General features: G+C 32.7%; 2 protein-coding genes across 3 annotated transcripts; one reads left to right on the forward strand and one right to left on the reverse strand.

The window, feature by feature from the left end:
• Positions 1-41: 41 nt before the first annotated feature.
• On the forward strand, positions 42-7,831 carry LOC113514972 (gephyrin). Of its 2 annotated transcripts, none has more exons than XM_026899074.3 (10): positions 42-416; positions 556-1,310; positions 2,349-2,503; positions 2,844-2,985; positions 3,075-3,154; positions 3,599-3,705; positions 4,364-4,523; positions 5,374-5,485; positions 5,997-6,208; positions 6,554-7,831. In XM_026899074.3, exons 2-10 carry the CDS (start codon positions 563-565, stop codon positions 6,701-6,703), a joined length of 1,866 nt encoding a protein of 621 aa, XP_026754875.2. In that variant the 5' UTR covers positions 42-416; positions 556-562; the 3' UTR covers positions 6,704-7,831. The 2 variants fall into 2 exon arrangements, with proteins under 2 accessions (XP_026754875.2, XP_026754876.2); XM_026899075.3 differs by having other exon boundaries at positions 42-264.
• A 687-nt stretch (positions 7,832-8,518) lies between these two features.
• LOC113514984 (transmembrane emp24 domain-containing protein 2) lies at positions 8,519-10,862 on the reverse strand. Its single transcript, XM_026899090.3, has 4 exons — positions 10,603-10,862; positions 10,219-10,400; positions 9,471-9,617; positions 8,519-9,221 (listed from the first exon to the last, which is right to left on the reverse strand). Exons 1-4 carry the CDS (start codon positions 10,742-10,744, stop codon positions 9,072-9,074), a joined length of 621 nt encoding a protein of 206 aa, XP_026754891.1. The 5' UTR covers positions 10,745-10,862; the 3' UTR covers positions 8,519-9,071.
• Positions 10,863-18,069: the final 7,207 nt, after the last annotated feature.

Consider the following 18,069-nt stretch of genomic DNA (forward strand, 5'->3'; position numbering starts at 1 on the left):
ACAATGGAAGAATTTTATTTCTTGTCAACTTGCGCTTATGTCAACATTTTAAAATGTCACTCATTGGATATCGTTAACCCGCGAAAAATATTTAATTAGATGATAGAATAGATTAAAAAATTAGTTTTCATTAGCGCCGTGATATCAGTTTATTGTTATTTTTATACTGTAGTGTTCTATCAAAGTGATGTAATAAAAGTTTCACGCAAGCAAGTTATACTTCTCTCTCACTTAGTTACTACTAGCATATTAATACAGTTGTCGGTGCGTAACAACGTGATTACTTACTATATTTTTTTTCTGTTTTGTGAAATTAATACAACAGCATAGTTATAAACCATAATTAAATTTTTAATAAATATATCAGAATTCACAGTTTGTTCAAATTCAGTGACAAAATATTTTCTATTTACAAGGTATAATTTAATGTTTTTTCTTATTTAATTTAAAATTATAGGCGTACAGCCAAAAAGTAAAATAAGTATACCAGAGGAACTTATCATGTATATATAAGTTGCTGTTTAAATAAAATACATTAGTTTTATATTTTTTTAGGGGGAAAATGGTGAAGGCGGTAGCAGTGATTACTGTGAGTGATACTTGTTTCAAAAACAATTCACATGACACCTCTGGGCCTTGTCTCGCTCAACTTGCCAACGAAGTTTTTCCTGAAGCAAATTTGCATACAATTATTATTCCTGATGAGAAAGAAATTATTGAACGAGAATTGAAATATTTTAGTGATTCAAATATAGACTTAATTTTAACTACCGGAGGTACGGGTCTGAGTTCCAGAGATGTAACACCAGAGGCTACAAAAGCAGTGATTTATCGGGATATACCAGCAATATCAGTCGCATTAACATTAGAAAGTTTAAAAAAGACTCCTATGGCCATGTTATCACGATCTGTTGCTGGTATAAGAGATAAGACACTAATAATTAATTTCCCAGGAAGCAAGAAAGCTGTTATAGAATGCTTTGAAGTAATCCGACCAGTGTTATCTCATGCAATTTCTTTAATAAAAAATGAGCATGTAGAAGTGAAATCAACACATGATTCTATGCAATCTGGTCACATTTGCCCTCACCATAGTAGCGTGGATGTTTCAAAAGTCGCATTTAGACCAAGAGAGTCACCATTTCCAATGGTAGAGATGTCTGAGGCATGGAAGATAATAGATAGTGTAATGGCACAATGGACCGAACGTTTGGAAATTGTTTCTATAGAAGACGGTCTAGGGAGAGTTGTAGCACAGCCCCTGCATGCAAAAGAACCAATGCCACCATTCCCAGCTTCTGTTAAAGATGGTAAAATTTTATACTACCTTATATATTTCATTATTGTAATAATTTATATAAATACAAATAATAATATGAGCTTAAGGAATTAGAGATGGTAATTAATATAATAATTTTATTCTTCATATAAATTATCACTAATTCTTTTTATTATTGGATTATTATGTATATATTTATATTGATGTATGAGAATTAAAACTCAATAAGATAGTCATTTTATCACAATTGAATTAGCTGTTTTATGCAGAGTTAATTCTAAAATAGTTATCATTATAAATCTATGATTGTATTGGTAAAATACTGAACTAATGAGAATAAAATTTCATAAAAATATCAATACTTGAGGGTATTAGGATTTGTAATGTTATCAAAATGTTCGAACAAACTTATAGAATATTATAAATGTAATATTTGTGAAGGTATTTGCATGTTGTTTGTTAGTCATTCCTGTTGAATGTACTACACAGATCGACCACATTCTAGAGACTTAGGATATTTTTTATTTTAATCTTCATAGATGAAGTATATTGTTAGTGTGTTATATAGTGTAGACATATATAACAATTCTTATGAAATTATTGCAATGTAATTATGTAACTGCTGCATATTGTTGTTTACATCAATAACATGATTACATTGCACATATTATTGTCACTGCACATGTAACTTTTTGTGTTTGCCTGTTATATAAATTTTTATACAACAACTGTGTCAAAATTATAAAAAAAGTCATTGTATTTACTTTATATGTTTAATAGATATATATTAGGCTTATTTTAATGTGATATTGATAAAATGTACCTAAATGTTTACTAGACCTTCAACAACTTAAAGAATAATATTAAGACTGTCAATTATATGTGAGTAGTTCAGTTTGTTTGAATCGAAGCATTTGGCGTTCCATTGTTTCTGCCTACCCTAATGGGAGACAGGCGTAACAGATTTGTATGTATGTAGTACAGTGTGTTTTTTATTTAAAACTTAATTTTTGAGTTTTTTTTACAGGTTTTCAATAGACTAATTTACCAATTGTATAACCTGTTATAGGTTATGCTTGTATCAGTCTGGATGGTGCAGGTGTGAGGAAGGTTCGCTCTGCGCTGACGGCGGGCGACGCACCCACTGAGCCTCTGCTACCAGGTGAATGTGCCAGGATTAACACGGGTGCTGCATTGCCCGCTGGCGCCGACTGTGTCGTGCAGGTTACAAATTGTTATGATTGTTACAACTAACTTAAACATAACACAGCATTTTGAAGTATTGTTAATTACCTATTTTTAAGATTTTATTCCATACTAATCCCGACGACAAATTTGATAAAAATTGCATAAGCCATTCTGTAATAAAACCTTTTTTTATATTTATATTGTGAATATGGATTCATATAAAATATATCCTAAGTATCGCTGAGTCCTTCGTTTCTTTTAGCGCCATCTGTCGTGAGTTGCCAAGTGCAACACACGCTATTTCCTACACACCATCTAGCGGGCATAGAGAAGACCTAATTGATTGATTTTTCCTATTTTCTAAACGTTTCTGCAGGTAGAAGATACGAAATTGGTGTCGGCTTCTGATGATGGCGAGACTGAGTTCGAAGTGGAAATTATGGTAGCGCCAAAACCTGAACAAGATGTCCGGCCTGTTGGCTACGACATACCAATGGGCGCGGTACTAACTAATAGAGGTAAACTTTTATTCATGTTGAAACTAGTATGCTTTATGATAGTTTTTTTTTTCATGATACAAGTCTAGCCATATGTTGTATTATTCTAGGAGACGTTCTTGATGCTGCGTTAATTGGACTGTTAGCGGGTGCAGGATATCAGAATGTGACTGTTAAAGCGCATCCGAAGGTTCGTATATTATTTGTTTCATACGATCCCCTCACACATATTTCGTTGATGATGATTTTAATTAATAAATTTAAGATTTTGTTCCGAACAGGACAGCTTTAATACGTTATGAAAATAAATAAATATGTATAAAAGGCCGGCAGCACACCTGCAATGCCGCTGGTGTTGTGGGTGATCATGGGCGGCGGTAGTCACTTACCATCAGGTGAGCCGCATGCTCGTTTGCCCCCTGTGTTGTAAAAAAAAAAAAAAAAATGTAAATCCTATAATTTTAAAAAGAATTATTATCACAGTTGTGTTACAATTGGTGAAGATATTCCGTAACATAAACACAAAAAGTATAGCCGAATTGAGAAATTTTCTTTTTTAATTAAAAATATCAGTTAAACTGCTTCATTGACAATGTTAATATCAACAGTGTTAAATGCTTACTATTATAACTAGGTGGCACTACTATCAACTGGAAACGAGCTGCAAGAGCCATCGGAGGGTAAACTTCGACCTGCGCATATACGAGACTCCAATAGGACAATGCTGAGAATGCTGCTTAGGTAGGATTGCCAGACTAAATATCCAATCGAAAAGTTCTGTATATTTTTTTTTAATGGTTGAAAATGGAGTGGTATACACTGACGAGGCACTAGTGGAGGATGATAGGTGAGAATGAATGCAGGTCAGTTGGCCCACCGTGATGTATTCGACAAGAATTAACCATGATGGTTTCCAGAGGGAACCGCGTGGAGGTCGACCTGAGAGATTATATTACTAGTTACTAACAATCCTTTTCCTCCCACAATGTTCTGTATAAGTTATATAGTACAGCCCTTAACTGTCTACTGCTTAATATAGTCCTTCCTTTGGGGGTTTTGCCAGTAGTTGCCGTGCTTGACAGGCGGGTTGGCAACTGCAGTTTGATGTTTTAAAAGAGACGCTGCTGCCCATCCCTTGACCACTAAATTCCTTTAGTCGTCTTACCACAACCACCGGAAAGGAAGAGATGGCCCATTTTATGTCGAGACCGTACGGTCATAAAAAATTGCCTACGACTAATCGTATGATATATTTGAAATATAAACTTACGTTTGATATTAGATAAAATTTAATAAATTAATATGAACAATATATTGTAGAAGCGCATAATCTCGCCTAACCAATATATATATAATAAAGACAAGAACTGGGAACTTTAACACATGCCTATTTTATTAGGGAGCATGGATACGAGAGCATAGATTGTGGCATTGCTCGCGACTCACCCACGCACTTGGCTTCGGCGTTGGCGACCGCCATGCAACGAGCCGACGTGATCGTGTGCACCGGCGGCGTCTCTATGGGCGAACGAGATTTACTCAAGCCAGTATTACTTAAGGTTAGCAAATCCAATCCTATTTATATTGTAATAAGTGTAAGAATGGATGCATGTTTGTTATTCTTTCACGCAAATACTATTGAACGGAATTGAATGAAATTTGGTATATAGGTAGGTTTATATCCTAACTTAGCACATAGGATACTTTATATACCTATTTACGCGGGAGAAGCCGCGGGGTACAACTAGTCTAAAATAAACTATTTCATCATCATATCAACAGTTAATTGTCCACTGCTGCACATAGGCCTATTCCTATTGGGAGGTTTTGCCAATAGTTGTCGTGCTTGGCAGGCGGGTTGGCAACCGTAGTCAGGCTTTAAGTGATGTTTTAAAAGGGTTGTTGCTGCCCATTCCTCGACTATTAAATTCCCATAGTTGTATAGACACTTATGGGAAAGGAAGGGTTATTTGAGTAGATTTAAAAGAGTTTTTTCTCTTTAAATTGTTATTTTATAGTTATATGCTAAGATCTAACGTCCACACATAAGCATCGAAGACTCAGGAGTTGGAAAAGTGAGTAACAAGTCCATAGCGATCAAATATAATAAAACCGCTTATTAAATTGCCAATAATTGTGTTGGTCATATTTCCACAACGATTGATCTTCTTACCCTTATCCCAATAATTTGGGGTCGGCGTAATATGATTTTGTCCATATTACAAAAAGACTTGGTTTTTAGTTTTACGACCGGCTACCTGCCTGACGTCAACCCTCTTTGATGATATTATTACCACAATGATTGATGATATTATTATTAATTCTAAGTCCACAATATAACATTATAGAATGTAAATGACCAAGTATAAAATATATGTTGTGCTTAATTTTGTTATATAAATATTTTAGGACTTCAACGCGACATTGCATTTCGGACGCGTACGAATGAAGCCGGGCAAACCGAGTACATTTGCTACATGTCTGTTTGAAGGGAAGACAAAATATATATTTGCTTTACCAGGTAAATGTTTTGTAGAAAATTTGTTGCATTTTTCTGTACATTCCTGTATTTTGACAGTTACTTTTAAAGTACAATACATATATAAATTTCAAACATCATGTATGAAACAAGTAATCAAAGATTGTTTTTTTTTTATAATCTACAATGTTGCAAATATCATGTCTCCCCAGAATTGTATGGTTTTTCCCCCGGGATGCGAGTGAAAATTTCATGTGTATACAAGTCAAAGAATATATATCCGCTTTTTTAAAGGACTAGAATAGAATTCAGAAAATAAAATTATTAATAATATTAATACGATATTATTATTATATTAGGAGAATATTAAGAGGAATGATTTTATTTTTTGTTTGTAATGGATAAACTCAAAAAACACTTAGATAATTTAATAATATAGATTAACAGATTTTGAAAATTCTTTCACCTGTAGAAGCAATATAGGCTGTATTTTATTTAAAACAAAGCCACACACAGCCAATACGCTAATGACCACAATTGTGTCCTTTCGTAGGCAACCCCGTGTCTGCATACGTGTGCTGCCTGCTGTTCGTAGTGCGCGCATTGCGTGTGAGTTGCGGGCGTGTTGCGGAATGGCCGCGGGTCAGCGTGCGGCTCGAGGAGGCCGTGACACTCGACCCACGGCCCGAGTATGCTCGCGCTGCGCTGCAGACTCGCTGCCGGGATCGAGGGGACCTACCCACCGCCGCGCTTCTCGGGAACCAGGTGTCACCTCGTTCATTCTTCTGCTTAGTATCTTCTACGCAGCGAAAGTTACCAATCCATATAAAACTGCGCTAGCCAATCAATGTTACGACGTCAAATAGGCCTATTATTCTAGTTAGGAATATATTTAATTATATATATATATTATTTTGTCATAATGGTATAATATATATGTTGACTATTTTAAGCCCACTCACACTTATTTTTAACCGACTTCACGTGATATTTGTGATATCTCTACCAATTCTGATTTCGATAATTCTTTATACACATAATAGTGTTTTCCTTTAAATATTTTGTTCTCTACTTACTTCAATTATTTATAATTATCGTCTTGTATAACAGTGCAGTAGCCGGTTGCTGAGTGCATGTGGTGCGGGCGCGCTTCTGGAGCTGCCGGCAGGTGGCGCGGGCCGCATACTGCCGCCCGGCGCTGTCGTCAGCGCGCTTCTCACTGGCAGGCTTGATCTCACTGTTATCCATTCGGAATCGTAATATATATCATCTCATACGAATATATATCTCTATAATACGAGGTGATAGGGATCTGAATACATAAACATCCTAGTAATATACTAGATCAAACACATAGAGGCCTTACATGCAAAGGTTAAAAGTTTTCAGTTAGTGATCAATGTGGAAAATGTTAATATTGTATATTTCGTTTATTGTGAATCTCACCAAGTACCAGTTATGCTAGTAGCTGTGCTCGCGGCTTCGTCCGCATTCTCTTTCATTTTCTTTCCCAGCTATAAATATTTGAACTATAGAAATTTCTTTTTGGATGTCTTTACACACACTTTCACTTTTATAAAAAAGATATAGTATTGTTATTAATAATAGAATGGTAGCTACTTTCGAGATTGGCCACTATGAGTACTTTTGTCGTTAAAAAATAATGCGTGCTTTATTGTTTCGAACTGAAAAAATATAGCCAACAACATTTCTAAAAAAGGAAACAATATTCACAGATTTTTTCATTCATGTTTGTATGTAATGTTGCACTTTTAGAATAAGTAATTAAAATAGAGCCAAGGAATTGAGAGTAGTCGTATAATTTTCTAGAAAAATATTGTTAAAAGTGCACCTTGTACTATTTTTTAAATGCTTTTTGTTGGGAATCACAAGTACTTGTTTAGATAGGGGACTTTGCATGCAGAGGACACAAATTGTTTATTGCCTCAGATGGGCCTTTTATTGCCTTTTATTGCCTCCTATGCACAACTTCGTATGAATATTCTGGTTCAAAAGACCATATCGTCATACACAGTATACTGACAGATCTGACAAATATTACATATAAAGATCCGTCAGTATTCTACGACTATGACGATATGATGCTGAATTCCTTGTTTAAAATGCAATAAAGATGATTGTTATAATATTTATTGTTTGTTATGTTTCTTAATTATTAATTATAGTCAAAATTTATGATTCAGATGTTAGTTAGTTAGTTATGCATTTGAATGTAATAAATCACTATTTAAAGTAATTGGGGATTCAGCAAAATGTTTACAGCTGAACCTTGCAGTTGAATTAAAATACCGAGATTCATTGTAAATAAAATTACCTAAGATAGTGATCATCATTGTTAAAATCTCAATAAAATTATTATATTGTTAATTCCGAATTTTTATTACACCTGTCTTTTTAATAGGTGATAGTGGAATAGTAACACTAGCTGCGCCGATAGTAGAGAATAATAGGTGAGGTTGAATATAGATGCGTTTTTATTATATTAGTAACAAGTAATAGAATAATATAAGGTTTTTAGGGGGTCCGTATGCAATTTAACGACAAATTCACACTCCTTATACTTACCTATCTAGGATTGGTAAAATATACAATATGCAACAAACATTACTACAGTATTATTTGCATAATAATTAGGCTTTCTAAAATGCAGTGCCTTATAAATCCTAGCTTCATTTAAAAAATTCTGGTAAACCAACTAGCTACCTATTTGCTTAATGAGAACATTTTTAAAGTAATAATTTTCAAATTATTTAATTTTTTACTTTGCTGACTAATTCTATTTATCAAAAATACTACTAACAGTTTAAAGTGAAGCAATTAGATATTTCTCAATGGTCAGGTTCAGATTTATGTTTGGTCTAGTAAGGTGAAAGGAATTTAGAAAAATTGTATTAAATATCCAATAATTGAATCAGCTTATGACTTATAACCTACCATTGTGTATTAAAAATGATTCAAATATCAGTGCTTTTTTTTATGACAACATAGAAATATACCTACTTTAGTCTGTAATACTGTTCAATATATTAGATCGGGATAATTAAATAAGACACATTATTATACAAACATTATTAATTTATTTCTCTTCATGTTGAAGTAATTTACTGAAACAACTACTTACATACACCAGTCATTCATCTATTACACACATCAGATCAGAAGTACCTTACTACTTACTCTTTTTTACAAGCTATAAATATGTAATGCACGCCAAGATTGATGTAAAAATAAAATTTTAATGTCTATACTCGTACGATTGTGATGAACAAAACATGCACAGAATTACAAAATAAAAGAACATAATTTAAACAATAGATTATATATAAGAGTGAAATAATGTAGGTTTAATATTTATACAGATGGTTTGAAATGTGTCAAATTGTACATTTATAGTAAAATAAAATGAACACAAGTACATGGGTAGAAGTATTTCTTCATGAACGATAAATGATGATATCAGTTCTTTTAAGTTTTAAAACAATACTTCATTAAACAAAAAATAAAAACAAAATTCCTTTGCCTACGCATCTTACTGTAGAGGCAAAATTTTATAACTTTCTTGGTACTTATAGTACAGTTCATACAAAATATGAGTAGTGATGAAATGTTACACAACTCTTTGTACTTCGAAGAACCTTTTTAAGTAGTAGACTTGTCCTAGGGTCATGAGAAGGAGTACCGATGCCTCAAAAATAGACCATAAAACTACTCTGGAGTTTGTATTTTCATTTATTGAACGATGAATTCTGTCACGCACCTGCAGGAAATATTAAATATTTGTATCTTTCAATTTATATTTGTTAGGAAAAATATATTCTTTCTATTTAATTAATCATGTACATATAATGTATATTAGAGTTCAATAAGTTGATAATATTGTTACTAAATGAGATATTTTGTAATGTGGAATTTGGAAAATAAGGATTTTACTAAATATTAGAAAAATATAGTTTAGTTTTGTTTTTATAGGCTACATTAGTGTTGTTTATTTTAGTACTGTAAATACCTGCATGTATTCTTGTTCATGTTTAACAGTTTTCAATGTTGTGGCCAGCTCTTTGATCATGTCCTCTAACTTATTGTGATTGACATCATCTTCTTTTTCACCAGTCTTATGGGGTGTATCACCTACTTCCAAGTTGAACATTACCACCTAAAACAATAAAGCCTCACTGATATCATTTTTAATTATTACTAATATATAAAGTATTGTAATAATTTATATCCAATTGTAGGTAAATATAGTTGACATATTGGGTTATAAAACCTAATTTGATAATAATAGGCCATAATTGTTTATATTTTTTATCATATGTCTATTATACAAAATAAGAAGAAATAGCAATTTTTTTAATAATAAATTCATATTTCATTGGATAGATATTTTTACAATTTGCTATAGTATTATATGATTTTACCCTCACAAAATAAAAGAACAAAATGTATGCAATAAGTTTTAATTTACTGCTATGACATATTGAGTTCACAAGAGTTATCATCATATCAGCCATTATCTGTCCACTGCTGAAGATAGGCTTTCCCTATACATTGGCATAAGGAATAGTCTTGAGCCACCAACATCCTACAATGCATTTGAGGCCATCACTCCATGTAATCGGGATTCATAAGAGTACTTTCATAAAAAATATTATTTTCATACTTTTATGACAGAAAATAATAATAATAAATAAACTATTTGCAATATATTTGTAACAAATAATTATTTTTCTTAAGATATCAAATAAGTTACAAACTTTTGGTGTCATTGTGGACATTTTGTTGCTGAAGCAGTAAGTGTATCTTCCAGAAGTAGGTGCTGAGAATGTGTACATGCCAGATGACTCTCGCTCACCACGATAGATCACTGTGCCATCTGGACCAGTGATAGTAACATCTATGTCTAAGAATCCACCTTCTGCTATTTCAAATGTCAAACCTGAAAGAGGTAAAGAAATAGAATACACCCATTTAAAGAAACTATAATATTTTTGTACATAAATGGAAAAATTAATGTCAACACAATTCATATAATTCTTATTAATGTTATTTGAAAAGGTTAGGTAAACATTAAAGTACCAATATTATTGTAATATTTGTGGAATATGTTCAATATGACTTTAGTTTACTTATAAACTTACCCATCTTAGTATCTGCTTCAACATTTTCAAAAAAACATTCTTCGGCGTGTGCATCAACAGTGATAGTATAACAGCTAGCAGTATTTAATGAAATAAATGCAAGGATTGAAACTAGCCATAAATTTCTCCACGTGGACTTCATTCTGCTTATGAATAACTAAGATTTTATCTAAACTTATTTATATATAATATTTTAAATTGAAACATAAAATATTGAAGAAATTTCAGATTCGGCCACGTAATGACATTTCAATGACAATTTGACAATGACATCTAGTACCTTTTACTTTTATGACATATGACATTGATATAACAGAGTACTATTGGTTACTGTAGGCATATAACTTTATTCGAATTTTAATGAAAAAATAACCTTTCGTTAATTTTAGATATGAACATAATTGATTGTACGTTGAAATGCTATTTGTATTTATAAAAAACTATTAATTTTACTAATCAATTCAAAATTCTTTATAATTAATTAAGTCAAAATGTCCATGAGCTGTATAAGCCTTTAAAATATTAAATCTATGATACCTAGTTAACGCATAGTTTAGTAAAAAATTATTTTAGATAAATATTTTTTTATTAATCGACCACTGACTTTGCAAACAGTTTGCAATAGGCTAATTTTTTTATGAAGACATTGCTTGACATAGTGCGATATCGATGTTAGCTTGGAGCTAGTATCGATATCCCACATATAGTAAGAGCGTACTGAAAGGTGTGAGCAATTTTTTTTATTTAATTAGCATGAGAATACATTAAATAAAACTATGGATTTTTTAGTATCACTTAAACCTTTTGGATTTGTGTGTGATACTTTACATTTCGTTCTTAAATCGTCATAGTCGTAGAATGCTGACGGATTTGACAAATATTAGATATATAGATCCGTGAGTATTCTACGACTATGACGAAATGTAATTTTTTTTTATAGAACTTAGAATGACAAACAAGCTGACGGCCCACTTGATGGAATGTGGTAACCGTCGCCTTTAGACATGAGCAGTACCATGGACATAACAGAGTATACTATTTCGCCCATGATATCCCCCATGCGTTGTCATTCCTGAGGATTCAGGTGTTATTCCTCTGTACCCTGTAAATTTACGCCATATCCCACCCTTCAATCCGAAACACAGCTACGCAAGCAAGCACAACTACGTCACGGTAGAAACACGAATGGGACAGAGGTACTCAAGCAATCAACTTTTGTACAAAGTCTCCCTCTGGTATTCTGCTGTTTTAGCAAAGTTAGACAGTAAATAAGCTTTCAGTTTAAACTTTATGTTTTTAACAGTGATATTGCTTCGCAAGTCGATAGATAAAATTATACCCTGGCTTATACAAATTCGATTTACGCAACTATTACAGTATCTAACTCGTACAGTATCTACCAGTATTTTTGACAATTAGCAATTATTTTAAATACGCTATTGTTAGGTGTTAGTAGTCTACCTCCACGTGGTGTCCCCCTGGAAACCATTGTGCTGAAAGCCAGGCCCTGTAGACAAATGACAGGCGGGTTCGTCAATGGAGTCTATATCATTAACGGGTTTCTGAGGTAGAACGAGATAGCAATGTCGGATGTCTCATTCCAACTCACGGACCCGTTGGCGATGTCGATGCTGTCGACGAATTCGCTTATTACTGGTCTAGAGGGCAAGGTGTATTTTCATTACGATGGGCTACCTAACCTGTCTTTTTATCCTCACCTATCATCACTCATTAGTACTTCGCCAGTGTATACAGATAGCGAAGTCTATCGGGAATAATATATCTTATAATCTATAATATACTATCGGGACTTAACGCAATAAAAATTTTTTGCAGGTAAATAGTACCCATATACCTGTAAAAATTTTTCTTCGTCTTAAATACCGATAGTGTATTTAAAATATAAAAACAACACGAAAGTTTAAAACTAAAAATTAGTAACTAATCACGAAGTTAATTACTAATTGTTAAAAATACATACATCAATCTATTGATGGAGATATTTTATACAACAGCGTTAATTCCTGATGGGGTAGGTGATTAAAAAAAATATACGTATGAAATTATGTACGAGTGTATGAGTATTTATTTAATTATCCATATAGAAGAAAGATTAGGTGGGGCCATTGACCTTTCCTAAGCTAATATCTTGCCAGGTAACGGTTACCACATTTTATTCAAGCTAACAGCGGGTTATTTCCATGTGCGATATAAAAATTATAAATTGGTTCTATACAAAAGAAATATTTCCAATCGCAATTAGTATTACCAACCAATACGGGAAGAACTTTATCGTTTGCAAATGGAGTCATCATAATTAGTTCAGATATGAGTATCTTCCTTTGTAAAATCATAAGATTAATTCCTCAAAAATCTTCCACATGATCTTTAACGTCTCATTGTTGGACACAAGTGTCACGATTGAAAATATAAATATTGAAATCGATTAGCGAAAAATACAGGTAAATTTATAGTATATATAATAAATATATATATTAAGACCCAAACCGGGGGCCAGCGAGATAACTTTTAAGCGTCAACAAATATTAGGGTCGATTCTGACGCGCAATTTTCTAAACATACCTCTAAAATTAAAATTTTTATATTATCATATATATGATATCTCATAGTAAAATTTTTAAGAACTAAAATTAATTAAATTTCTAACAGATTTAAGTGAAAATTATTATAAGCTTCGTTTCTAATGCTGCATTAAATAGTACTTTCGTGTACTATTATATTAAAATATTAATCTTAAAGACAGGTTTAGAGAATGGCGCCTTAGAATCGACTACATTGTTCTATCCAAATACTCCTTTATTAAAAAGAAGTAGCCAAATCAGTCTTTTCATTAATGCGTTTACTAGTCAAAACTATGAAAACCGCAAGCCAATTTGGTACAGTGATTTTTATATAATGTTGGAACAAATATATAGATAAATAGACAGACAACAAAAATGCTACAATTATTTTGGCTTCTATAAGTTTTATTGACCCTTCATATAAATTTTTGTAAAGTCTTTTTTTTTAGGAACTTAGAATGGCAAACAAGCTGACGGCCCACCTGACGTAAAGTGGTAACAGTTGCCTATAGATATGAGCAGTACCATGGACAGAATAGAGTATACTGTTTCGCCCATAATACCCTCCATGCGTTGCCATTACTGAAGATTCAAGTGTTATTCCTCTGTACATGTATTATTTATCTGTCCAGATATGATTTCTGTATTTAGTGAGAAAGTTTTTAAATATTAAGGAATAAGTTAGGGATGCGTTTAAAGTCAGTTATCAATAAAATCAGGTCAATTAGTTCATCGTGACGAATTCACCAGGAATTAACCACAGTGACCTCCAAAGCAAGCCGCTCGGAGTTCGATTTAACAGTACATGTTACTATATTGTCAGCAATGGGGTTATAACTCCCCATTATAGATTTCCTTTTGTTCCATATCATGACTTGATAATTTTTATTTGTTAGTGCATCACATGATGTGTTAGCATCTCTATGTAGATTGTGATCACATGTGCTAATCATATCAAACAAAGGAAAGGTAGATTTTTTTGTTTGAGACAACATCTTTAGAATGTGGTTGAACTATGTATATTCAGCATCCTCAATTTGAAAACCGAGTGTTTGCCAGTAGAGTTAATAATCATAATATTTTAATGTGCTGTGCCTTATCAAGTTATCAAATGTGCATAGACCCTTATAGTTTTTTTTAGAATGACGCTCATCTTTAATCGGCACAAGCTTAAAATAGAATGGAGTTGCGGTAAAAAAAAACTAGTTTGTTTTTGTTCCAGTGTATATTTTTAATAATTTTAATAATAATACAATAAAGCTATGATAGCATTTGAAGTTTATATGGAAATTTCCTATTGAAACTGTTGTGTTTGATGTTTAACAACTGTTTCAATTGTGGTTGATGGTTGCGTATTCGATTCACACGGTGAAAATGGTATGGTAACCCCGCCTGCACTAACGGGATACGCTGGCGGAGCACCAGTGAAGGGTGATAGATGAGAATGAAAACAGGCCAGTTAGCCCATCATGATAAATTCATTAGGAATTAAGCATGACAGTTTCCAGGGGAACCGCGAGGAGGTCGACCTGGTTGGGTTTATTGCTAGCAATGGGATTCTCAGTCCTCATTACTAACATTCCCTTTCCCCCCTACATTTTGTATTCATGAGTAAAGTAGGTATATCTCCTCATAATTGTTTGAGCTTATTACTAGTAATAAATATTTTATTAATGGGATGACAATGAAATTATAACCCTACTTGCGCAATCGCTATATATAGGCCTATTTAAAAGAGGGCGATAGGGGGAGGCGAAGGTTTAGCACTCACTCCAGAATTATGCGGAAAGACATGCTTGAGAGTAGATATAGCCATTTTAAGGAAATACTTTAATATCAGTATACGCTGGCGTCTCATCACAGAGGAATCTATCACTCCGTTTCATTCATTTCCATTCATATCATTTCAATCTTGAGGATCAAGTAAAAATAATCATGATGGCCAAGGAATTAACCACGATGGTCTTCGAAGGCGAACTACGTAGATGACTACTTTTCTCCTATAAAATTCCACTACATGTAAAATGTAGGTATACAAAATAATACAGTGGAATTAAATAAGTAAAATAACATATATCCTTACTAGAATTATAAACGGGAAAGTGTGTTTGTTTGTATGTCACCTTTTAGCGCTTTAAATATTCAACCAATCATCAGGAAATTTGAAATACACGTACTATTTCAATAGTACTTAATGAAAATAAAAACATACGAATAATTGACGAACTATAAGCAGTCCGTTGATGTCGAATACAAATAAAAACTTGACTATTTTATTGAATGTTTCTGTGACGAGTTATGACAAAAAGCTTATTTTTCAATCGATTTCAAAAAGGAGGTTTAGTTCGGTTGTATTTTTCTTTATGTTTATTACTTCATAACTTCGACAATTCTAAACCGATTTGGAAAATTCTTTTTTATCTGAAAGAATATACTTACAGATTGAGCTCATATAAATTTTATCGAAATCGGTGCAGTAGTTTAATCTAACTGCTTAATTGTCCACTCCTGAGTATAGGTCTTCTCCATAAGAGAACTTTTGCCAGTAGTTGCCACGCGTGGCAGGCGAGTTTGCAACCGCAGTTAGGATTTTGGTGATTTTTTAAGAGGAACGCTGCTGCCATTCCTCGACCTTTAAATTCCCTTAGTCATCTCTTACAACACCCACGGGAAAGGAACGGCTGGCCCATTCTATGCCGGGACCACATGGTAGTAGTTTAATATTTAGACCAAAATATCCGGTTTTGTCACAATTGAAATGTTTTTTTTAACATAATATAAAACACACAGGCGAAGTAGCGGGATAACGCTATTATACATGTTCTCCAATCTTGTACAGTCTTAGTAGTTTTTTTTTAAATTAAAAATGTTTATCTTGTTGTGTTGATCCTAAATTATTACCGTCCGTAAAACTTTTTATTTAAATTAATATTGATCGGTTTTTGTGGAAAAGAAATCTTAAATTACATTAAGTATTTATTCAGTTCACGCAGGAAAAATCATGGACATTCACTAATAATGGGACAAATATTTTATTTATTAAGGTCAAATTGCACATTGAGTTTAGACTACTTCCTAAATATTTGTCGCTTGGATACGCACTTCAAGGATTATAGTGGAATATTTATGTAGCTCTGCGTCAGATCATTATCGTCATCTGCTTTGAGAAATATAATATATGACTATTGTTTTAACGTTTGTGTAAACAGAAACCGTATTATTTTTATGACTTTAGTTGAACAAACCTGGAATTTAGATGTGGCAATTGTAGTTAAAGTATCTACTTTGCGTGCTACCTGATATTTTGCCGACGCTCATGTAACAAGTAAACTTTTTAAAAATTACAACTTCTAATTATATGAAGTAGTTGTGTTTGCATGGCTGTGTTTCGGTTTGAAGGGTGGGATATGGCAATAAATTTACAGGGTATAGAGGAATAACACCTGAGTCCTCAGGAATGGCAACGCATGGGGGGGAACATTAGCGAAACAGTATATTCTGTCATGTCCATTATGTTCATGGTACTGCTCATGTCTATAGGCGACGATTACCACTACTCATCATGTGGGCCATCAGCTAGTTTGCCATTCTAAGTTGCATTAAAAAAAAATCAAATTACATAGATAGACAATAAATTGGTAAACTATGATATTTATATATTCAAGACTATGTTCCAAAAAAAATCGTGTATAAGTTTGTATGTAAGCAACATATGAGAAAATGTTATAGATTGCAAGAAGGTTCATCAAAGTGTTGCAGTATCGGTATAGATACTCGTATAGGAAACACAAAATTAAATGAGAACCATTTTAAAATAACTCAAAAACTAAATCCGTACTTTTAATCTTTATATACTTACTTTATATACTTTATAGTAAAATTTCATGAAAAGGTCAGAAACCGTTGTCTTTGCTCTTCTTGAAATCTCCTGTTTCACATTTCTGCCCACTTCACTGGCTTTTTCTCTGTTTCGCCGTTTAGGCTATCTAGCACTGGAATGCTTTATCCTTTAACATTAGGTCTATCCAAAGCAAATTAGCATTCAAGCATAAACTACATTCTTTATATATATATATATATATATATATATATATATATATATATACACACACACATATATAAATATATGTGTGTATAATGTTGATAATATGTAAGTATATGTATGTTATTTTAAATTACAGTTTTATTTTAATATTGTATTTGTTTTTCTATTTATGCGCTCATCATATTGCATCGTCAATTATATTTTTGTTATTCCTGTCTTTAGTCGTCTGGTAGATAATGTCATGTGGTGTTAAGTCTGCTATTTGCACTATCTAGGTGTATTAAAGTTTAATAAATATAATAAATTATAACTTACTATATAGACGTTGAAAATATCATATTATAGTTCATTTTCAACCCCTTATGAATCCACATAAGGGATGGGAAATATAACATTAATAAGTTCACAACTCATTAATAGAATCTGTATATTGTGTTATACTTTAGTAGAAATATATGTAAATCTTTATTGTATTCCATAGCTATTTTAATAGCGGCCATGTGCTTCTATGGAGTAAAAAAGCATATTAATTGAGGGTTGAAATATTATAGTATTACAGTAAATACATAACAATTAAATTATTCTTGTTGTGTGGAAGTGTATGTACAGTAAGGCTTTTTTTCTTTTTTTTTTTTACAACACAGGGGGGAAACGAGCATGCGGCTCACCTGATGGTAAATGACTACCGCTGCCCATGGTCACCCACAACACCGACGGCATTGCAGGTGTGCTGCCGGTCTTTTAAAAAGGCTACGATGTTTGTCAGAGTACAGAACCAGGGTACGAAACCCATCATTATACAAGATATAAGTCAGAGTGACGTCATATCCCCGAAACTCT

Source organism: Galleria mellonella, unplaced genomic scaffold (genome assembly GCF_026898425.1).
Source record: "Galleria mellonella isolate WM207_F2 unplaced genomic scaffold, CSIRO_AGI_GalMel_v1 utg312, whole genome shotgun sequence".
NCBI classification, from domain to species: Eukaryota; Metazoa; Arthropoda; class Insecta; order Lepidoptera; family Pyralidae; genus Galleria; species Galleria mellonella.